Genomic DNA, 24,249 nt, shown 5'->3' with positions numbered 1-24,249 from the left:
ATCCATGCCCTTTGCATTTCTGCTCTCAGAGCAGCCAAATGCTAAGCCATAGAATTGTTTTCTTCCTCTGAAGTAGCAGCTGGTGCCTTGGAAGACACCATAAGCATCTCTGCCGAAATCTGTGTAATTGCACATGTCGCCGTGGTCTGTTCTTAACGGATCCTTCTCCCAGACAAAACACTGTTTTCTCAAGCTGGCTTTGAAGACCGTGTGTGTTTAAAAATAGCTTCAGGAAGGCACACACATATATTTTGCTATAAACTGTGTACAATGTGTACTGTATACAGAATATTAATTCTCCAATATGTGATTTTGTGAGGCTGCCTCGTTGGCATCATTATTGCCATACACGGAGCTGGTTTGTGTGCAAATATGATTCTAGACCCAAAGTTTTAGCTTGGCACCATCCTAAAACAATATAGATTTCAACCTGTTGCTGAGTAACTAGAGTGCTTTTCAAGATAAATCTTTAATATGCAGTAAGTGGCTATGGTACTTTGTTCTGATCATACTTTGTCAAGCTAGAAAACTAATTAGCAGAATCTGGTGACCTGTATGTCAGAACCTCTGATACATCAACAAAAAGCAAAATCCTTAATTCAACACTTGACATATTGTAGAGGTATCTGATGTACTCTCCTGCTCACCTCTTATGACTCATAAAGATGAACTTTGTATGGGGACAGAGAGAGTGGGTTTTTTGGCCAAAATAACTAGAAATTGTAAGAAACTCTAATTTATAAGTTTAATGGATTGCAAGCAGCTCAATGATAACTCATTATTGCTCTAACTTAGGCTTATCTGTCTACAGATACAAAAGACATGTTAAGTCAGGAGAACTGTTTCTTGCCAATAAATCCTACTAGGACAGAAGCATCCCTGCCATCACTACTGAGACAGAGACAGCAGCTTCTTGGAGGAGGTCTGGAGTAAGGCAGAGAGGTAAACCAGAACTTTTCAGTCCTAAGCAAGCTCCTTACCTCCTGAGTACTCCTTCCATTCAGAGGAATGCTTCCCTGCCACAAACCTCTTGCCTCTGCCAGGCATCAGGGGAGGAGTCATTTCAGGGGCTTTGTAATGGACTGCAGAGCCCGTTACCTCCCAGCTCCCAAAGACAGATGGGGATGAAGCTGACAGTGACTTGTGGTTGTTAACTGCTGATTTCATGGAGCTGATGACACTGACCCACTGGTACTAATCAGGTGAGATTAAAAGCACAGCATGAACAGGGAGATGGACTCACCGAATTAAACACTTGCACTTCAAAAGCTTTCTATCTGCACAGCTGCTGCCACAGCCCAAACCTGTCCCCTGCTCTGGGGCAAGATGGAGAGGTTAAGCCTCCAGGGCTGTCAACCTTGAACCATTCACCAGCACTGAAGAAAAAAATCACTTAAAAAAATAAGGTCTGGTTCAAAATGAATTGTGCAACAAACCAAGTGGCACCAAAGTAAATCCATCATATAAACAAGTAGAGAGGATTTGCACTGCTTCCAGAAAGAGTTTGGACTCCTGGTGGGAGCTCATTTCTGTGTGAGTGACCACAAAATAAAGCTCTTAGGTAATACAGTGATAGGTACTCAAAGATATGATAGATGGAGAACAAAGATTAGCTCTACTTTATGTACAAGTCCATTACATTCTTGATCACATACTTTAATGGCAAAGCAGCTGCAGAACTTGCAAATTACAAGCTCTAGCTTTGTTTTCAAAGCTGCTGCACAAATAGTTGTTTTTAACAACTCCAGGCAGGCACTTCTTTCCATAAATTGTCCTAAGAGTGTGCTGTGAGTCTGCAGCAAGGAATTGTTCCCAAAAATTCAGTATCATCTAAACTGGAGAAGTGCATTATCCATCCATTTCCCTATTTGTGTTTTCCCCATGGTTCCTTGTAGCAGTTATTGTGCTGGAGTTGGAGATCACTGTGCCCAGGGCTGTTGAATGAGGTCCTCAGTGCTCATCTGCTTTTTGTCTGGAAGAGGGAAGAGCCCTCTGCAGATTCAATCTATTTCAGCTATTACCTTTCCTGCCTTTGTTAAACTGTTTTTACTGCACATTTAGATAAAGCCTGGCTGGCTACTGCCAGGAAAATTAGGTCTTCTCTTGTTTTACCATGAATTATAGAGTTCAAGATAAGGTTTGTGTTAGAAAAGTAGGGGGCAGGAATGGTCTGAATTTTATTTTCATTATAATTAGACAGGAAATTATGAAAAGGTGAAAAATAATTCACTGAAGAGCTTTCCTCTAGCAAGGTAACAAGAAAAGTGCATTCTAGCACAGATGGAGTTCATGGGATATTATTGAACACTGTGGCTCTCAGTGTTTGGCTCTGCCTGGGCACAGTGAGCCTGTTTCTGTTGCACTTCATGTGTGGGCAGAAATGGGCAGGACGGGGCCCTGTGACTTCCCTTCTGTTCAACTGAGGGCCCTTTCTGCTACCAAAAAAAAATTAGGCTAAATTAGTCCACAGTGTAACTCCATGGAAGCCGTTTGAATGACTGCAGAGATTAATTGGAATGATCAGTCACTTTTTGAGTGACTTGCAAAGGACATGAAAATATGACTAATCTAAGAATGAATTAATTGGACAGCTGTCTCACTTTCATTTGAACACTACTGAGATAAACATTTGGACTAAGAAGTTGTCCTCATTAGAACTTCTTCACTTGATGTTGATGGTGATGTTTACGACTACCATGGAACTACAATGTTTTCAGAATTTTCCTTCATGTGAAATTACTACAGTTCAGGCTTTTAAAGGCACTTTTACAGGGAGGAAAAAGGAGTGCATCAATCTTGCTTGGAGCTTCTGACTAAAGACTGATTGTGCCAGAGCCTCTCAGGTTATAATTCCTTCTGTAATAAACCTTTGGTAGTCGACTTCAGTCGAGTTTCTACCACTTCTTTCTTTTCAGCTTTGCAACCCAATTTATTTGTTTATGTTTTGCAGGAAAAGCAGAACACTGGGAGAGAAGTCCTTCCAGTGAGTCTGTGGCAGAAGACCACTGAAGTTAATGGGACTCTTAGTGGGGATAAGGTTTTTGTCCATTCAGAGTCAACAGAAGCTTCAGAAATGGTATAATGCAGGTTAAAGCTGGGAAAAGGATGTATTTCTCTGCCTTGTTAGCAGATAAAGAAGTGAGATTCCAAGGGGAATGAGTGATTTACCCATAGTCACACAGCAAATCAGCAAGAGATATGGAAATTAATGCTGAGAAGCATTTCAGTGCCTTAATCATAAAGCCAATCTTTTCCCTCAAATGCCAACACCATTAAATTTCAATAATGGAATAAGCGCAAGAGTTTCATCGACTTACAGTGATATTTCCATCAAAATATTTTAGAGGGAAGCTGGTTCCAGTGGAATGGTTGGTCAGTATTATGACCTATGCCCAGCTGCAGGGATCAGCAGTTGTAGGGACCAGGGATTGTAGATGAACTTAAGCAAATTCACCTGTGAGATTCCTTTCAGGATCACATCATGCTAAGGCTGGAAAATGCAAGGTCAAAAAGGAACTAGGTGTGTTTTATTATATTTATCGCTAATTAGTGGGCCTTGAAAAAACTGGACTGAAATATTGTCTTGTTGGGAAGCCATTAAACTGTTAGGCTGAGGGAATATATGGTTTAGAACAGGAATGATTCACATCTCTTGCCTACAAATAAATCACTTGTACCTCACATATCTATTTGACCATCTCTGAGCAGTATCAATGTGGTACCAAGGTAGCTGCTAAGAGAAGCACGTGTTGTATAAATTCCTAATAGCCTGGGCCAAAGCCTGTTTTTATTTAAACTAGCTTCAATTCATTTTGTCTTAATTGAAAATAATGATGTTAGAGCAGTGATCAAAGAATTGTCTCATTAATTGTCTATTAAATCATTAGCTATTAAACAGGAATAAAAGGTTAAGAATGCAACACTCTATTCTGCCCAAAAGAATATGAATATCTCTCCAATTACAAAGAAACAATAAAAGCAGAATTAACAGTGAAAAGAAGCTTAAGATTGGGTAATTAGATCCAAAATGCCTGACAACTCTGATTAGAGGGTTTAGCAGTACAACCTATATAGAAAAGGCAGCACCAATTCAGAAGCAAAGTCAATACTGACTTTACCAAAGGGGCTTGTAAATGGAATATGCATTTTTCTGAAAAAATATAGGCACATGAACCCTGTACTAAATTTTAACTCAGCTAATTAATTGTTATGGATTCAATCTTGCAACCAATACATATATTTGCAGTTAAAAAATTATGCCTGAACAGCATTCAGTCTGAGAGCACCTCTCAGTAATTTGTGACTGAAATCCATTAAAAGTATGCTGCAATTTTCAGAAAAATAACATTACTCCCATTTTATATCACCAGGATGAGGCAATATCTAGTCAATGAAGACCACAATCAGACCTCTTGTTTTTGTTCATTAAGTCAAAATATCAGAGAGACAGGTACCAGGTCTGGGAAAGGGTCCCAGAGACATTCTCCACTGCCGGGGGTTTGATGCCCAAATAATTTCACAAAGCAGTCAAATAAAGACCTGATTTATACCAACTTAGTCACTACCAAAAAAACCTGGCAAATTTATTGTGCAAATCTTATGAAACCTGTGCAGGCCTATGTTTTGGTCTGCTCTATCCAGGAATGGGAAGACACTCACCAGCCTGAGGGTGCTTTGGAACAGATCTAATTCCACCGAGATGGACAAGGTTTTGAAAAAGAGAAAAGGAAAGATGGTCAAAGGGCAAGAGCTTTGCTGTATTAAAGTGCATAAATCCACAACTGCAACTGGAAATCTTGTCTCTGCTCACAGAGGTCGTGTCAAGACTTATTTAGTCGCCAGCTGTAGCGGACCTGTTAAATTTGGGAACCAGAACAATTTTATGTCCAGCCTTGACAGGATACCCATAAGGACAACTGCTGATTGACCAAAATGGGCTTTAAAGAGGCAGTGCTCTGAAATGCAGCATCTCTCCACAATCTGCAGATATTAATTCTACTAATCAAAGAGGAATGGGAGTATTTTTCCTGACCTTTTCCTATCTGGTTCAGCCCAGAGAGGTATTCTCTAACTACAGCAAGTCCTAGAAATACTACAAACTCAATCAATAGAAACAAAAGTCCCCATACACCATCTTTTAGATCTGGATCTGTTTTTCTGAAGTGAAAAGAAAAGATAGTCTCAGTAATATCTTGATGATATATAACTTGTTGCTTGAGTTTATAATATGAACAAGTCACTGTTCATATTTATCAACTGATAAATAATAGCCACTAGTCAGATAATAGCTATGTGCCACCCAGCAAAAAAAAGAATAACAACATTTATCAAGACAGTTTGTTTATTTGACAACTAATTATGTTAGTCATAAAGAAAGATATTCATCCATGTTCATCTGGTAAGGATCTTCAAAGAAATTTGGTTTCCAGAAAAAGAAAATGGGATTTTTTCTTTCCCTATCTGATATAGAAGGAAAAATATAGAACCCATAAATAATACCAAAAAACCCCTCATCCCATACAGAACTCACTGTAGTCAATTCTTAAGTTCATTTAAAACAAGGACACTCCCATACCACATAATAAAACAAGTTAACCTATTAAAGATATTCAAAAGTACCTATTTTATGCCTAGAAATAATAATGAGCTAAAAGCTGAAAGCCATGCAATGGTGTCAGAAGTCGGGCAGTCAGTGTCATGATAAAGTCCATTAATGCTATTTTCATCTCAATGTCAGGGAGGCAGAACCAGCTGAAAATAACACTTACAAACACCCAAAGAAACAAACAAACCACAATATTGTTTAAAAGCTCCCAGCTCTCGTTTTAAGAACTTTTGCAATGTGGTTGTTATTTTCTATTCTCTGTCATGCTTCTCCAGATTTTGGCACCGTTCAGTATCTTTAATTATAAGAAACTCCTGACTGGAAACAGGTGATACAGCCAGAAACATGGAGGAAATCACCCTGTATGCTGTTACAAAACACTACATTATTGCTGGGAAATAATGGATGCAGCAAATCCACACAAGAACAAAGAGCCCTTTGGAAAGAGTTGATCTTTCCTAAATGCAATATATCAGCTACACGCTCCTTCTCATCAGCACTGACTGGCCAGCAAAGAAAGACTGGGACAGCTCTTTTAGTATCCCTGGCCCTTTCTTCCATGTGGAACAGAACTGCTCAAACAACTCTGCATCAGTCTGTTGAAATGTGCTGACCTCTGGAGACCCTCCCCAGTGCACAGGGGGTAGGTACCACTGCCCACCACAGAAACAGCCATCCCTGTAAAACAACTGCCTGATGGAAAATCCCAAATGTGGGCCAGGTCCCAGTATGGTGGTGGTGGAGGAGAAAAGGGTGAGAACTCCGTCCTCCACCTCAGATGGTGCCTTACCTTTATGACATCTTCATCAGCTGATTTGCACTCGACAGAGTCTGAAACGTCCACCACGGACCCGTCCTCCTGCACGGCAACGACCTTGACTGGAACTGACACCATTCTGCCCGTCAGAATGGCCGTGTTGAGGACCTCTGTGTCCTGCATGCACAGACAAAGGGAGGATGGGTGTCAGAGAAGCACAAAACCATGAGAATGAACCAACCCTGCCTCTGATGGGGACAGGCTCAGAGGTGGGACCCTCCCTTGCACATGCCCTTCGATCTCCCTGCAGTCAACGGTTTAGCAACTTTCGAAGCCAAAAGTTGCCTGTGGACAGTCAAGTTTTGGTTTTGACAAACATGGATTTCTTCTTTTTGAGCTCATCTACAGGTTTGGCTGCAGTGGCAATGAAATCTGTGGTGCAATGAGGCACAAAGGCCTGTCTGCAGCTCAGGAGAACCACAGCACTACTCGGGTAGGATCTCCAGGGTGTCAGCGACTCCTCCCACCCCTTTGCCCCAAATCATACCAGTTATTTGGGAGGTGATAATCAAGCATTACAATAACAGCATTTCTTCCTCACTGTTCCAGCTGACAGTGTTGTGAGTTGACCAGTTTCCCTTTTTGAAACATAAAATACATGAGGAGAAAAACTATGCCTCCATACACAGGTTTTTTTTTTTAATCTTTCCCCATCAAAATCCCACCTAGAGATGTTTTACCACATTTATCTCTAGTCCTGATGAATTCACAGTGCTGGCACTCTAATGACTCCATTAACACAGCCTTCCTCTGTGTCTCAGTATGGCTGCAGTTTGATTAATTACTCCAAATGAGTTGCTTCAGAGGTCCCTGCCTTGTGTAAGCAGGTATGCAGACTGGAGGGGAGCAGCTTGTCTCTGCATAAGCAGTGCTTACTGCCAGCCCCAAACTTGACACACATGCTGGGCAAGGAATGATCTGGGATTTCACAGAGATTCATTCCGGCCGTCTCGAAAATCCTGCAATAGGAAATACTGCTTTGAATCAATCCACTTTTCATTTTTCAACTTCCATAAAACTAATTGCTTGCCAGTTGAGGGGGGAGAAAAAAAAAAGTTGCTTCAAACTAATCTAACTTTAAATTCCATTATTAGAATTGGTGGAAGAAGAAATGGATTTTAGTGAAAAATTTGATGGCAGCTTGCACAGGGAGATATATTCACTATCATTTGCTCTGCTGCTAGATTGATGGAGAATAATGGGCATTGACCACAAGCTAAGGACAGCTGGAGAAGACCAATAAATACTTGCAACTAAGATGTATTATTAATCAATATTCAGAAACTTCTACAAAAAGCGCCCTGAATTAAATGAGCTGAAGTACTAATAACACTAGTGCCAGCTAACTAACAGAGTCTACCAGAGGTTTATGGGCAGCCATGTTCCAGAAAAGCATTGAAGCACACACTCGAGTCCATTTCTGATCAGAACAGCACTAAGAGGACGTGCTCAACCCGACACTTAGACTTCAATGTGATTTAAGAGTCATCCTGAAAAAAAAGATGCTTTTCTGAATAATACCTCATGAAATAAATATACCCTCTTTGTTCTGTTCTCTGCCAGGCACAAACCAGATGTTTCACGCAGTAAATGACTGTCTAGTTTTTGTTTATGCTGAATGGGCTCATTTATAACCAGCTGCCATCCATGAGAGAGGGACACTGGGAAAGAGAGAAGTATGTGACAGAAGTGGAAGTGTGAAAGAACGACTGTAAAACCTTTGCAAAGACAGATCTGAAAAGGGCTAAGAAGAAAATGCATCGCCAGGTGAAAGAAAACACTTAGATGCACCTCAGGTGGAAAAAGGTTGTATAAGACAGACAAAGAGAAACTGAGGGTAATTCATCCACAAGCATGTCAGAGAAGAGATAGTTAGATTTCACCAAACCAACTGCAAATATTCCATATATCCTAAGCCATCAATCCAATATCAACACATACCATATATTTGATGAAGACCTGGTGGTCCTGTGTCAAAAGGGTCCCAAGGACCAGTTTGCCAGTATGTTATTTCTAAGCCATTTTCCAACAACAAACAGTTGTCTTCAGGGCATCTGGGGAAACACTATTTTGCCCAAGGTCACAAACAATGAACACATGACTAATGCCACTTCCAAACACACTCTGTTAGCACAGAAACTCCTCCAGGTCAGGCAGGCAGCACTTGTATGCAATTACGGTCTGGTCCAAAGCCCTACCAAGTCATTGGACTTGGAACCAGGTTCTCAACAGGCCTGAACCAACTTCTCCTTTGGTTTTTGTGCTGTTTGTCCTGTCACCCACATGTTGACCAGCACGTGTGACAAAGGATAAAAAATCTCTGCCTCCTTTGAACCCTAAGTGCTGTTTAGCTACCAAAGCTGAAGTCTGACTTTGATGTGCTGAAGGATAATGCAAAGTTTATAAAGACATTTGCATTCCTTTTATAACTCCCTGTGAAGATGAGCATGAGATGAGTACCAGCACAAGAACTGTTCTGAACCTTCTCCGTTTCCCAGTGTGTACAGGAACCCACCGTGCTAATTAGCTGATGCTGCCTCACAAAAACTGCACTTCACTGCAAGCAATTCCACTATAGAAATCAATATTTCAGATCCCTGATGCCTGGAGTGAGTGTTACACAAATATAATAGGCTGTAAAGACCTTTTTAAGAGCCAGCTATTTAGAGACTGAAAAAATATATTTCCTCTGAGGAAGAAATATGAACTAATTGACTGTCCCTTAGATTTATAAACAGACTTTTTAGTGCATCTTCAACAAGTAACAGCATTTCATCTAAATTCTGTTAGGCTTGGTCTGTATTTCCATGGTAGGGTTTACTGCAGGAAAAAAAGTTACTGAACTTTAGATACCTGTGCTGGTCATTACTAACAGCATCTCAAATGTAGGGAGGGGATTTACACAGGTATGTCCTCCCACGTGGCACAGCATAAGTGAAACATCAGGAACTACAACCAGGGACCACCAGCACAAAACTCCAACTCTGGAACTTCAAGGTCCCAGGTGGAAAACTGGGAATCCTTCCCCATTTCTATTGTTGAAGGTTTCAGCTGCCAGATCTTGACCAAAACCTTCAACTCAGCAGCCTGGGTGGAAGCTACACACTCATATCACAGGCTCCATCCATGAATAATAATAATGTGCTCTTTCTTGGTACCTGAATGCATAAGCACTTCAGCAGAGCTCTTCTTAATTACAACTGTAACCTGCTAATAGCATTTCTTTGTTGTCTGAAGGAATCTACTTCTTATGCAGGCGAGGCTAAATTAAAATTTAATACAACATCAGGTCGCAACAGAACTAGGAAGCAAATGACAGCTGTTTAATTAAAACCTAAAGCTGATTAGATGGCACTACTGAGAGAAATACTCAAGAGGAAGAGCTGAAAACCACTGAAACTGTAGGCCAGGATAATGGCTTTATTTAAATATGAATAAAGGCTGCACACAGCCATAGTAAATGTTTGACAACTGGTTGCTTCGGACAAATGGGGGGAAATGTGAACGGCAGATGTGTCAAAAGTCTTGATAGAGCTGTGACTGCAAACACTGCTGTTACCTGTGGATGTGACCAGAAGCAGGGATTACTGAGGAATGACTCTGATAAGTACATATCAACTGAGGAACTCCAGGCATGAAGTTCCAATAATCACACTTTAAACAACACCCTGGTGACCTAAATCCTCCTTAGACAGGTGACTCTGGAGCAGCTCACCCACCTCCCATAAACCAACATGATGCAGCTTTTACCCCCTCTTTTGGCTGCAAAATAAAGGCACGGAGAAACAGATCACACATCTCACAAGAAAGCATCTCAAGAGCCAGGAGCTGAACACAAGTTACCTAGACCCCAGCCCAAAGCCAGCAGTGCATGATTCCTGCCCCTCAGGGAGCAGCCGGCATCCTTCCCACAAAGTCTGGCGAGGCACAGAGGTCCCACACCAACCCAGTTTGCTGTGACATGTATCATCCTTGTGATTAATGCACGAGCTGGTCGTGTTTTTTTAAGAGGTTAACAAAACCTGCTACAGTACAGTAAACCCAATAAACACTCAATTGTAAATCAGGAGGGAAACCTAAAGCCAGCCCTATTCCACTGACAAATGGTGCAGCTAAATGCCTTTTGGCATTTAGCTGAAATGACTGTCTTTAGTGAAGAAGGCAGAGAGCTGGAACATTTGTCTGTAGAATTGCATTCCTTCATTATTATGTCTTTCCCCAGAGTGTACCTCACAAAAATACATTTGTAATATTAGAAGGAAACTTTAGGAACCAGTTCTTCTGCCTGGAAATGGCATCTCTTAAAAAAAATGTAAATTACAGGGCAGATTGTGGGCTGGGCTAGGGGAGGCTTTTTTATTTGATAAATTATTCACCACCTTTTTCTTCAGATCAAAGAGCAAGGCAATACAAATCCATTAAGCAAGCTTAATATATAAATTAGGTGCTTTGCTGAAATTATTGTAATCCAAAGCAATTCTGTACTTTCCCCACCTCATGGCTGAATACCATTTTAGGTTTTCCATACATATTAATGAAGCATGGCTGTGAGAAAGCTATCTATATTTTCCATTATAGCAGGTAAGATATACCATTTTGTCACCCAATGGTGAGAACAAACAACTGAGATTACGTGTGTATGAAACAATAGAAAACCTAAACAATCTTGCAAAGAACTGATGCTGTTCTTTGACCCTTTTTCCTTCCTCTTTTCCTTTTCTTCCTCTCTCCTAATAAAGGGGTACTTCCTTGCATCATCATTTCCATGGAGCCACTTGCAGAATCAACTCTTTACCAAGTTTTCAGGTGTCAGCATGGGTCCCCCTGCCCTGACAAGCCAGAAGGTTGTTCCCACTCCCCTACAACATTTTTCTTTCTCTGGCTGTTTCCTCCTTTCAGCCTCTTGCTCAGCATATCACTGTTAGAAGGGATCAGTTGTGACAGATGGCAAATCACAAATACTTCATGCTATTGTGTCAAAGTTAAAGGTCATCCTTTATCTCCTTTGTTTACCTGCATAATAGCTTTATTTCATATGGGGATCCCAAAGGAAGAACAGGCAGGTGCATATATTCTGCAGGAGAAATTAATTAATGCAGATTGAACCATACACAGAGGTTCCCAATCACTGGTTCTTACCCAACAATGTAAGCAGCAACCATGAGCCTAATTGAATATTATTCTAGATGTGTATTGGTGTGTGCTGCAAAACCAATTTGCTGTAGCACAAAAAAGCATGATCCAGAGACTCCAAAGTGGAATCTTATTTCATAACTTGTCTTTTTGCCGCAGATACACTGAAGGAAGCTCTTAACAGAGTATACCTGGCACACGCAGTCAGCTGAAGTGGTAACTCTGTCTTGGAGTTCATGCAAACTAAAAGCTGAGATTTATTCCATTTTGTGGGTTTTTTTATGAAGGAAATTCAGCTCATTTTGAGGTTTATGTAGGATGAATAAGCAAAACCTGCTGCTGAAGGTGAAACCTGATTAGACTCACAGATACTGTCATATCTGTGACCTGAGGCAGTTTTATTTTATTTTTGATAACTCAGAACAGATCTGCCCCCATTAAGCAAAGGTTCAGAACACAGCCTGGTGCACTTGGCAGAAGTAATTGCAACCTGCCAGGCAGTCTCCACTGTCTCAGCTAAGTACCAGTGCCTTCTGCATGAGCAAAAGACCTTTCCTGAGACTGGGCTCCTGCTATTTCCCTTCAGCACATTATATCCCAGTAGAGTTTATTCACCAAACCTGCTGCATTAGACATTGTGACACCATTGCTCTGAAGTGCATACCTGAGGTAGAAGGAGCTGGAGAGCGACTATTATGCACCTGATTTTAGTTGTCTGCACAGAGAACAGACACCAAGAGCTCCTGAGCCATGTTTCAGGACTTTTAGTACACCAAGAATTACAGGACCAAAAGTTTGGTGAACTCTGCCAGTGATTCATGCTAGAGTTTACACTGTATTTAGAAATCTGTGCAGTGTCTCAACATTCATCTGACAGACTTGATCCAGTTCTTCTCAACAGTGAATGACTGATAACCATTATAAAACATATTTAAAACTCCACAGTTCATTTAAAGATACTGGGTTTTTCCGTTTTTGTTCCAGAAAAACCTAATCGCATTCTGACTTAGTAAAATTGTGGGTCACCTCCAACTGAAATCAAACAATATCCCCCCGTATGCAAGTGAACACAAAATGTGTAGAGTTGTCTGCTCAAGAGCAGTGACCCTCAGTTCAAACTGATGCACTAATGACTGTTTTCAAATGGCCATGAAATAATTAATATAAACACCCCTCAAAGGCTTTTTTTTTTTCCACAGAGGAATCTAGGGAGGCCATGCTTTGCCTAGTTTATGGAACAGATCCGCTTGAGTACCAACAGTCGTCAAAGATATCATTTCCTGGCTCTGTAGCTTTGCCCCACAGGTTTAATAATATTTAACAACACTGGGAACGGCCACTTTGAAAAGTTTCTTTCAGGCACTTCTCTAATTCTTTTACTAGACAAGGCAATTTTTTTCAGAGTGAGCTGGAGGGAAGGGAGGGTTCAGTTCCACAGGCACAAGACTACAGACACCGAAACATAAGGTTGCACATCACGTGAGTTTACAGCCACAGTCTGTGTGCTCATCTTCTACCATGAGCACTACCTGGGCAGAAATCCACGTCCTTCTGTAATAACAGCTGTTTAATGCTATAGAAGAATGCACAAATTAATTACAGAGTGTCTACACCTCTTCCCAACATGCTGCAGGAGCATCAACAAGAGGGGAGTGTGGGTTCACTCTCTGCTTCAGACACGGTGACTTGTTAAGCCATTCAGAGTGGCTATGGCTTAAGAGAACCTATTTGTAAGCAGAAAAAGATCCATGGAAAAGTGACCATAACATGGTGCAAAGTCCTCTGAGATCCCCTGATAGAGGGCAGTTGTCTGGCATTCACTGTACAGGGGGCTCAGAAGAACTAGATTTTATATCTTCTCCCTCAGCACAGTTCAAACACTGGTGTAAGTCCTGGACAGAGCAAGATGCATATTAACTAAACCTCTGAAGGGCATTATGGAGTTTAAAGTGGAATAGAGATCTATGAGATGCTCACATTCATTGTCCTGCAAAAGGAGGATTTAATTTTCTGAAGAACATGGATCTGACAGGGAAGACCCAAGCCTTACCCAAAGAATTACTTTTTTTTTTTTTTTTTCTTTCTTGAAGACGGGCTGTCTTATCTGTCAGGACCAGACTACTGCACTTACTTATTTTACCTATTTAAGTAATTTCACAGGCTTGCATTGGCCTGCTCTGGGATGTAAAGCACACACATATTGCTGCAGAACAGGCTTTTCAGGCAGCTGTGGGAGCAGAGTGTTTCCCACCGTGTGCTCTCCTCAGACAGGCTCTTCTCTCTTCTCCCCCCCAAAGTGCCTGCAGTGAGTGATTCATTCTCTGCCAGTTCATGTCTTAGGACAGGGCAAGTGACACTTTGGAAGATTTATCTCTCTCCATTGCCAACTAAAGGGCTCAGATGTCTCTTTATACTTGATTTCTAGAATTGGGAGACAGAATCTCTATCCCCTCCTGCTTTCAAAATTATAAACAATTAGTACCTATACACTACTGTTGGCTCCTTTACTCCTAGGAGGTAACAGTACTCCCAACAATTTTTACACCCCTGCATGTTCCCCACAGTGACACAGACTGACAAAAACACCTGTGCCTTTTATCTACTCCACTTCATAAAATTGCCTACTGCTGTATTTGATGCGGGCAAAATAAAAAGGAGAACACATCTGTAACCAGTCCAGGCATCAGCCTTTACTACCCTTGCACACTCAGAGCTTTCAGAGATTTCTGGTGTCTTATTCACCGATTTTGGGAGCATCCATCAACTGTACATTGCTCATCCTTGCACTGCCACTCCACTGGAATGAAGTGCTGCCTTTCAAGTCTTCAACATTTAGTTCCTACTTAAACAAACACTAGAGAAGATGTCTCCTGTCCATGTGTAGAACTGCCTGGGAAAAACTTTTTTGACTAGGAGAAAAAAAAAAGAAAAGTTTCTTGACAAAAATCAAAAAGTATAAAGAAGACACCTTTGAGAATATTTTCTTTCGAAAAAACTAAAATTAAAAACTGGGATTTTTTTCAAATCAGAACACTGATTTATCTGAAGTGAGTTTTTGAGAGTTTTCTGACTGATCTAAGAACTACTGGAGGTTTTTACTTCCTTCCTCTCCTTCTTGGCTTGAATTTTGTTCTTCATTTTAATTTGTCAGTCTGTTCACCTTGTGTGACGTGCTGCCTTGTTCTGACATGCCTCTGTGTCTGATTATTTCTTTTTCTGCTCAACTGTTATAAAGAACTACCTCTATTTTATTCAAGTTCAGAATGAAATCCCTTTTTTGTTTCCGTGATTGAATTTCTCAGTGAACTCTTGTGCAGTGTATTTATTTCCTGCAGACTAGGACAATATCATCTGTGTTTCAAAAGCTGAGCCACTGCTGTCAGAACATCAATATTTTTCCACAGTCCATCAGCTTTTAGGAAACACAGTCTCTCAAACTAAAGAATGTTTTAAGAATCTGTGAGAAGGAAAAAAAAAAAAAAAGACTGACTGGAGGTAGTAATTATAATAAAGACCATGTAGTTACACAAATGTAAAAGTCCTGTGAAATCAGCATCAAACTATTTAATTTTTCATCTTTTCCCCTCTCTTTCATCTGTTCTAAAAATTACATATTGAATGATTTGTTTAAATTACTCCTTATAGCATCTAGCCTTTACACAATGCTTCAAAAACAGTTCTGAGCTCTGCCAAAGACAACAGGACAGTAACCTTCATTATACAGCTCAAATAACAGAGGCAGCAGAAATCCCACCAGGCCAGTGACAGATCAACAAACCAAATCCATATTCCCCATGTCCACGTGTTCTGTGGTTACACCCAAAACTTGCTGTCTTCAGGCTGTTGGTTCTGTACAGTTTAAATACTAATTTCCAAATCTTTCCTACTAAATGGCCTTTTTGCATAACAAGTAAACGCTGAGCCTGCAACTTCTCAAATGGTGATTTTATTGGCTTGTTCACTGAAATGCAGCTGTGCAGTAAAACAGGTATCAGTGGCTGCAAAGAAATATAGAGGGCTACAAACACAGCAACCAGGAACAGATAAAAGGAAAGGAAGAAATACATTATTACTTGTCAGCCTTCTTAGGTGGAAAATGATAATGGCATATTAGCATATACTGTAATCCCAGCAACAGCCAACTGCACTCAAGAGAAAAAACACAGAATATCTCTTAACATGAAACTGTTGCAAACTTTTCCACTTGGAGAGGGCTCCCAATGCCACCTCACGGGTGGTTGGAAATGGGGCAAGACAGTAGCAGGCAAGGGGGATGACATTAATGTTTCTCAGGAATGTAAAGTGACAGTGTTATTGGGTTTTGATAGAAGTACTCTGGAAACAGAAAAAGTGTTCCACTTATTATTCTATGAGTGCAAGTATATATCAAAATCACAGCACGTTTCCTTGAGAAAGAATTTTAACAATGGTCTCTTGTTCTTACCCCTCTCCACCAAACTCAGCCCAGGCAGGGTCTCCAAAGTAGTTTTAAATTTTTTCAGTTTAAACTGTTTGTAAACTATATGAGGTAGTGGCTGATTTGGTTTTCCATCTCAACAAAAGACACTGAAGGCAAGAAGGAAAGTAAAAAAAGACTTCTATCTTTACTTCCAAAGCATTGTCTTCATAATTAGCCTTTAGAAGTCATTAAGACATTATTCAAACTTCACAATCTATTTCTTTAGAACCTGTTACATTATGAGAAATGGGAAAAATACTGATTTTTCAGAAAGATAAACTAGGAACAGCAACAGAGAGAAAAGAGAATTACCCAATTCGTGCTGAAGGACTGATCTACAAGATCTAACTCGAGGAAAACGTCCCCCTATTTGCTGCTATTTTTATTTAAAATTACACAGCCTGACTCAGTTGCAAAGAGCAATCAGATCACCACAACTGGACTGTTCAAATGGAATGAATATTTGCTATTGAACTCCATGAAGGAAATTTATCTGCCTTAAAACTGGCTGTGTTGACCATTCATTCTTTACCTTTCCTCTAAAAAGGGGTAGATTTTCAATTGATAATACATTTATTTCTTCTTTTGCAGTACCAATTTCAAATTGTTTACTGCTGGAAGGTGGGAGGAAGGCCAGGTCTAGTGCCATATCCTTTCTTGTCCTGCAGCTGATGGGGCCCCCTCAGTGCCCAGTCATTGCTCCTGCTAAATGGACAGATGAATACAAGGGAAGATGCTTTTTACAGAGGAAAAGACACGGTTCTCTGGCATTTTGACACATCATTTTAGCAAGGAATTGACAAAGACGGGAAAAGCATTGCACTTAAAGGCCTTCCTAAACACGACACGAAATTCCAGCTCCAAAGTGCTTTCAGTTGAAAGCACCCCTGCACAATTACCACACAGAAAAGAGCAAGTTCTCCTCACCTTCCATTATAATTTTGGCTTTTTTCCTCCTTTTTTTACACCTTGAAGTGTTCAGCCACATTCTCCCCTCCCAGTGACACTTCATTCACCTCCTTGGTGCTCAAATGCCACAGATGTGGGCCAGTACTTCCTACACTTTGTTTTCAAAGTGTTCCTCCAAAAAGGGAGGGTCTTACCTGAATCAAATGACAATCTCTTTTATTCAAAGACCACTAACACTTCACACCTACTTGGTAAGAACACACACAGTAACACAGCAAAGGCAGTCCAGCTCTGCGTGTGTTGTGACCTGGCAGTGAGCTGAGGACCCAGAACTGGATTGTCCCCTCCCAGCACAGCCTCAACCAGCTCTTCTCAGGCTTTTGATGGACAACACTTTTGGAATAAAATCTATGGTCTTGTCCCAGCTGTAGCATGTTTATGTTTAAATCCACGACAGGAAGGTACAAATGCAAAACCCAGGTGAGCATGTTCACCTACAAAACCTGAACCGGGGTCTGGGATTAAGAAAATGCACATGAAGAAATTAGTGAGCAAAGTATCTCATTTAAACTACAGCATTTTAAACTCTTTCTAGGCAACAGGAATGATCTGACAATGCATAAACTAGATCTTGAAACAATGACTGTGTTTCCATACATCTTTGTTCCTTTGCTATGATGCAAGAATTTTCCAAAAGCTCAAAAATTATTGCCAGAAGGCCACTCTAACAAAAAGCAAAAAAAAGAAAGGTGATCAAAAGGTTTCTCTTGTGTTACTGCAAGTTAGTTTTGAAGGACAGATGTTTGTTTTTTTCATGGCCAATATGATACAAAGTGGTCAACCAGAGCCCAGCTACTGAAGCCACAAGACCACGGTAACTACATTAAATACACCTACCACAGTAACTACATTAAATACACCTTTCTATATATTTTTCTTCCTTTTTTTGTTAAATGACACTGATGCTCAGCTTCCTGCCCACCAGTTACACTGTCAAATGCTGAGGTACCCAACATTTTAATGCTGGTTTTCTTCCTCTTTGTTAATGAAGGCAATCATGCAAGTTGTTGTTGATTTAGTTTGGGATTTTTCTCCCAGTAGTGTTGTAATTAACTCTGGTACACATATCCAATGCACCGTGACAAGGGCTATAATGGAGAACAACCTGGAATGAAACTGCAACTTTACTTCTTCCTAATGACAGGTTGTGACAGGACTGGGAGAGGAGATGATGCTTCCTGGCCAGGCCGTGTCAGGCTGTGTCACTGATGAGGCTGAGAAACAACAACAGCCTGAGACAGACTCAACCCCAGATGTGTCAAGCAGGAGCATCTCAGGAGGCAGCCAACCCTTCTCTGCAGCACCATTTATGGTTTGGTTTGTTTTTTCTCCTTTCTTGGACAAGCATCTCAAAAACAGAGTTTCAATCTAAAAAGCCTCATCCTAGCATGCACTGCTGTTCAGTCCAGAGGGGAATAAACCTGGAATCTGGGAAGATTAGTGCAGAGGAAAAGACTTCAGACTCCATTAAGCATAGCTGTGCATAGCTGCTGTAGTCTGTACTTCACCAACTTTTGGGATAACTCTTCCCTCTTATTCTGCATAGTCTCTTGGGATAAACAAAACCAGAAACCTTACATTTGACTGAAAGAAACACTGACGTGAAAGGTGGACTGGGATATGATATATAAAGATTTTGCTATTTTTACTTGTGCAGTGATATTTAGAAAGGTTGGAAATTATGTTTAGATTTTTATTTATTTCCGGTCAAATGGATTGCCAGAGGATTTTTCTGACAGTGGCTGTCTGCAACTCGATGGCAGTGAATACGCAGAAAGTGTGCAAGGTTCTGGGATTTAATTCATAAAACAATGCAAAGTTAATTCAGCTGAGGTGGAGAAGTAGCCTTTTCATGTGGGTGTGATTTTCAGAGCACAGCACACCTGAGAACACACCCCTCTCCAGGGCAAAGTTTCACTGAAGATTATTTTTGAGTATTACAACAACCACACCGTGTTAATTGTGTGGCATCTTGTCCTCGCCTCTGCAGCACCACAGGAAGGGGATTGACACACAAATTCCAGCTGCTGCAAGGGAAGCACAGGCCACTCTGTACCCCATCCTGAGCATTCCAGGTCCAAAGGCACCAGAGCAAGGAAGGTGCCAAAGGCACCAGGTGCCAGGAAGCTGTACCCTGAGAGCTCTCGGCCATTTACAGGAGACCAAAATGGTTGAGCTGCTTTGCACTCCAGGCTGCAGCCTCAGGAGTTTTGGTTGGACCCCAGGAAACTGCAGCTGGCAGGTTACTCAGGGTGGAAGCTCACACATGACTTGGAACCACCAGCCAAAAAAAAAAAAAAGTGTCCTTATTCAATTATTTCACAGAACTTCATACAAAAGTCTAAGAGTTTTGTGTCTCACAGACCAATCTTGCCAGTGATTCTACTCTGAAATTTATGTTTAAAAAACCACCAGAATTTGGCTGCTGAGATCAGCATCTGCATCATCCCTTAAAGACCCAGAGTCACTTTGCAGTTAGAGTTTCTTTTCACATAAGGTGTCCTGACAGGCATTTCACTGATGACTAAAACTTTATATTTAATATTTTGTTCATGTGCCCACAAGGGACAGTACAAACATTATTACAATTTGAAGAAAATACACAATGATTAATTGAGAAGATTAACCTCCAAAACACTTGGACAGCTGTTTCAACATACTGTCTTTGAGGCCAATATGCTGAAACAGCTGTTCTTATACATAAGGTAAAATTGCCCACTTTGTTTTGCAGTGTGAACACTCTGGGCCTGTTTCATATCTTAGTGACTTTAATGTACACCTGGAGCATCGCCAAGGGTTTGTATAACTTGCACACATTTTTTTTTTTGCCACCTTATTAGCAACTTCACCAATGTCAACTCATTTGTTATCAACAATATGTTCAGAACCAAAGTCAAGTGGCTTTCTGTCATCTTTACACAGCATCCACACACTCAGGCTGCAGGCTGCTCTTTGTAGCAAGATCCTCACAGAATGGATGAATGAATTTGATTATTTTTGTATGTGCTTTTACAGTAGCACAAGTGTTCCTTAAATGAAAAGCATGTCCTGGTTCATGGTCCTTTCTCTCCTTGTTTCCAAGGCAACTCAATACACAGACACATGCAAACACACACGTGCATGCTATTAATATTCCTTCTGGATGTGAGAAACATCTTCATTTATCAATGAAACACTCCACAGCTTCTGGAGGAGTGAAAGCCTGAGACAAACTTCTCACAGAGTAATTCACAGCAGGAAAACACTCAAGAAATTATTCCCTTATATTGTACACTTTGATCACACATTTTGGAAACTTTTTGCATCAGGTTCTCTGTCTCCTCCAGCCACACAAACAAAGAACCCTAAGTCTACTTTGCAATGTCCTCGTGCTTTCCTTCTACAGTACACTGCCTTCAGCCAAGCTTCCAAAGAGAAGGAAATGACTTGGGAGCTTGGTTTGCACATGCACGTCTCTGTATTCCCTCCCAGGACTAAGAAGCTGATAAAAATGATGGCACTTTGTCTTCAGGAAAGGTCCTACAGCCTTGGCCAGCCTGGCAAGAGCTGATCTGCAGGAACTGCACGGCTGCACCTGATGCCTGGCACTGGACCACAGCTGAATCCATTCCATGCTTCTAAATGAAACTCATTTCAGAACAAGTAGGGTCTAGGCACAGAAATGATTTGCCATGCTCAGCACTCCGTGCTAAATCACATTTATACCCTCTGATTCTCAGTTGTAATCCTCTTTGGAATTTGCTTAATTGTTGGGCTTTTAAGAGCCGGGGGGGGTCAGGTACAGACACTGAGTGATGAGTGAAAACTGCAAAGTGTGTGTCTGACTAATCCTGCTGTTTATCTGAGAAGTGAGATGTGACAAAGAAGGGAGGCAGCTGGAAATTGCAAGAGATGTTTTGAAAGAAAGCACTTTGAACCATTGTCGGTTTACTGTTGTTTCCATCTATCTGATTTTCCCCTTTGCATACGAAGGGCCTGCTGATTGTCCTTACTGCCAGGGAGCTGGAACCTGTCATTCTCACACTGCTTTGTAGGTTTTCAGAGTACATCAAACTTTGGACCAGAGTTGGCTCTTGCCTATCTAAATATCCTGTTAATGGCAACAGAATCTGGTCTATCCTTAGGGGTCAAGTGTCATTTCCAAAATAAAACCTACTTGTCAAGTACACGTCAGGGGTATTTGCACTAAGTTACATGACAATTCAAACTTGGGGCAAGGCAAACTCAGGCAAAGGGTCTTACTCAGATGTCACTTTTACCAGTTATGGATTTGAAGGGGCATAAATGTGATTTACCTACAAGCTTAACAGCAGGCAATTGTGCTGAAATGGAACGCTGCTTTTACGGAATTCAGTTCAGTTTAGGGGTTGATTTAGAAGCAGCTGTCTGTGATTTATGGTATAGAGAATACAAGAGAATGCCATTAACATCAGCAGAACACCTATGCATTTCACAGCAGTAACACCCAGGAATGTGGACCTCTTTTCCATATGTGAATACATGATCTTCCTTCTCCTTTGCATAACTATTTGGAGCTGCAGTTTGCACAGGCCTACTCTGGAAAAAGAATTGAGCTAACTTGGCAGATGTGAAGTTGCATTATGTCACCTCTTATTTATAAACAGAAAAAAAGTTTAAAACTTTAAAAAGAGGAAATTCTTCAATACATGCTCTGGGCAATCCCTGACTTCAATGGGAACTCCACTGTCCTGTACTGAGAAAAGAGTTTATGAATCTAATTCCCTTGATTCATGCACTTCCTAACTTTTCAACATTGCTACTATTAACTTGCACACCATGTAGCTTTGATTTTGGGTTACATTTATACTACATGCTTCTATTTATAAATGGTTTATAAGGGAGATTAATCAATATTTAATAGACATTTTAGGTGTGCAACAGATACGAGCAGCATATATTTGAGACAGTTATAGGCACATCAATAGCAGGGTCATAAACACCAATAAGCCCTTACTTCCAAATAACCCATTGGGTCAATAGGATTCTGTAACAATTTTAATATCAAGTTATCCAATTAGTAACAGTTTTATTAATAACTAAGTCTTTGTAAAGTATTTTAAATGTAATCCAGCTATACAAGGAAGCAATTCTGGGACCTATCCCATTGACAAGTATTAGGGAGAAATCTGTAGGCTAGGTTTCTAAATGCCACTCTCCTCCTGTAAGCTTGAACTAATGCTGTAACATTTCCAATGCAAACACCATTACAGTGTTATTTTGGGATTTGGGCATTTTATCATACACCCTTAGGGTTAAATTCTGCTCTAAGACACATAAATTCAAGTCTCACAGGAGCCACTAGAGTTGCTTGCTGTGCATATCTGTGTGTGTAGGAGGGCACAACTTAGCCTTTTTATTTACAGAACCATTAATTAAATTACTGCAATTAAATATCAAATCAAAATGCATTAAGATAACATTAAGCACACAGGAAGTCAGAATCAGAGCTTGCATTAGGGTTAATGGAAGCTATACGTGGTTAGTTTTTAATGCACCTGTCTATAAGCCATATCCCAAAGGACGTAGCTGACATACACAAAACCAACACTTTATGCAAATATTCTTTTACAATGTCCTAGTTTTTCCATCATATCCAACTGTTTGTGTGGGTTTCCTGCTATTTGTCTCCCAAGGCAAGTTACCCGAAGTGAGATGGAAGAGCTTTATAAATGACAGTTTCCAATCACCTCAGAGCAACTGAGCACCACAAAACTACCAACCTGCAATTAGTCCACAGGGCACACAAGCTTCCATAACACATCCATTTGAGGTTATGATCTTTCTGCTTTATTTTCCACCTAACTCTTTTCTAATTGACTGTATTAGAGGTTTCTGGGGGGAAAAAAAAAAAAAAAGAAAACCTGTTTTCTTCACTGTCAAACCCATAAAAGTGTCCTTTGGTAGCACAGACCTGGGTGACTGCCAAGTGCTGACAGACCTGCAGAACCCTCAGCTGCCCAACACCTGTGGCCAGGTACCTTCCCAGGACTGGTCTGAGGTCCTTCTTCAAGCACCAGCTTCACCCAGCAAACCCCAGCAACCACATCCCCCAGAGAGCTGGTGGCTGAGCAGAGCTGAGATCACTCACTGCGCTTTTGCATCACCTGGGAAACAAAGGGAATCCCCCCAAAGTCTTGATTTTTTTGTCATAGAAGGGCTGAGGTTTGTTCCCTGTGCTGTCAGGAATCTGAATCAGCTCACAGACACAAACCCTCCTTAAGGAGCCATTCAAACTTGTTAGTGGAAAGTCATTGCTGGAATAGAAAACATTGTTACTGCATCAGACTCCTTGTAGATTCTTGCTGTATTCTGAACATAATGGTTTTCTGGAGAATTTAACTGCAGAATTAAAAAAAAAAAATATTTGCTTATGCACTGATCAAATTAGCACAGAACTCTGTGTGCCTATATTTTCAACTGGAGAAAAAACACCGAGAAGATTCAATATTTATGTAATGTTTTATGGAAGTTCAATAGAAAAATCCAATATAATTTCCCAATTAAAATCACCTGCTAGTTGACTTACATCCATTACTATTATCTCAAGCCACTGTATACTGAACCTATTCACATAATAGTGTTATGTGAACATGCATAGGTTAAAAATTAGTAATTACTGTCTAGACAATTCACTGTTAGCTATAGTTGAGTGAATATAATGAATAATTTATTTGATTAATTTTGCATTCCTTTTCCTCTTTGTAAATTGATCATGACCATGGAAAACTTGAAAATGTGCTCATTTATCAGAATTATTTTCTGTGAATAATTCCTAGCCCGAGCATTTTTCCACCAAACAAACCATTCTTACTTGTGGACTGAAATTCATATTATAGGATATTAGCTATGGAGACCATTGGGATTGTTGTTCCCCTTTTCTTGAGCAGATCATCATGGAACTAGCAACAACACTAAAGTGCTCTTACCAAAAAAAACCAAAAAAACCAAACAGTTTGATGCTCATTTTGTTAAATAAGTTACATAATTAAGAAAACTTATGCAACTTATAAGCAATAACTAATTCTAAATGATAAATAGCAAATATACAACTGAAAATAACTGATAAATATGAATCTTTATGAATGCTGTTATTGTTCTGTGCACATGTTTCTGGGCCACTGTGCTCCATCCTCTTGTCAGCGTAACTGGACTGACTTAGATACACACAACTCACTGGAAACTCACTGAAAATACCTTTATTTCTCTGTAAGAGATCCTGGTTAATAGAGTTAAACAGCCAGGTCC

The 24,249-nt window shown here is 40.4% G+C and overlaps 1 protein-coding gene and 1 long non-coding RNA gene across 5 annotated transcripts in view; one reads left to right on the top strand and one right to left on the bottom strand.

Annotated features, from left to right (window-relative positions):
- The window catches only part of TMEM132B (transmembrane protein 132B), a 230,451-nt gene that overhangs the window by 30,003 nt on the left and 176,199 nt on the right, over window positions 1–24,249 (bottom strand). For all 4 annotated transcript variants that reach the window (XM_032705898.1, XM_032705902.1, XM_032705901.1 and 1 more), the window contains exon 5: window positions 6,396–6,539. In XM_032705898.1, the coding sequence (XP_032561789.1) occupies window positions 6,396–6,539 (144 nt within the window). The remainder of the gene's footprint in view (window positions 1–6,395; window positions 6,540–24,249) is intronic.
- On the top strand, window positions 6,441–7,979 carry LOC116795840. Its single transcript, XR_004360172.1, has 3 exons — window positions 6,441–6,631; window positions 6,771–6,855; window positions 7,607–7,979. It is a non-coding gene; the product is annotated as an uncharacterized LOC116795840 (long non-coding RNA).

The sequence above is a fragment of the Chiroxiphia lanceolata genome, chromosome 18 (assembly GCF_009829145.1).
Source record: "Chiroxiphia lanceolata isolate bChiLan1 chromosome 18, bChiLan1.pri, whole genome shotgun sequence".
In the NCBI taxonomy this organism is placed as follows: domain Eukaryota; kingdom Metazoa; phylum Chordata; class Aves; order Passeriformes; family Pipridae; genus Chiroxiphia; species Chiroxiphia lanceolata.
This window is presented reverse-complemented; position numbering and strand designations above follow the sequence as displayed.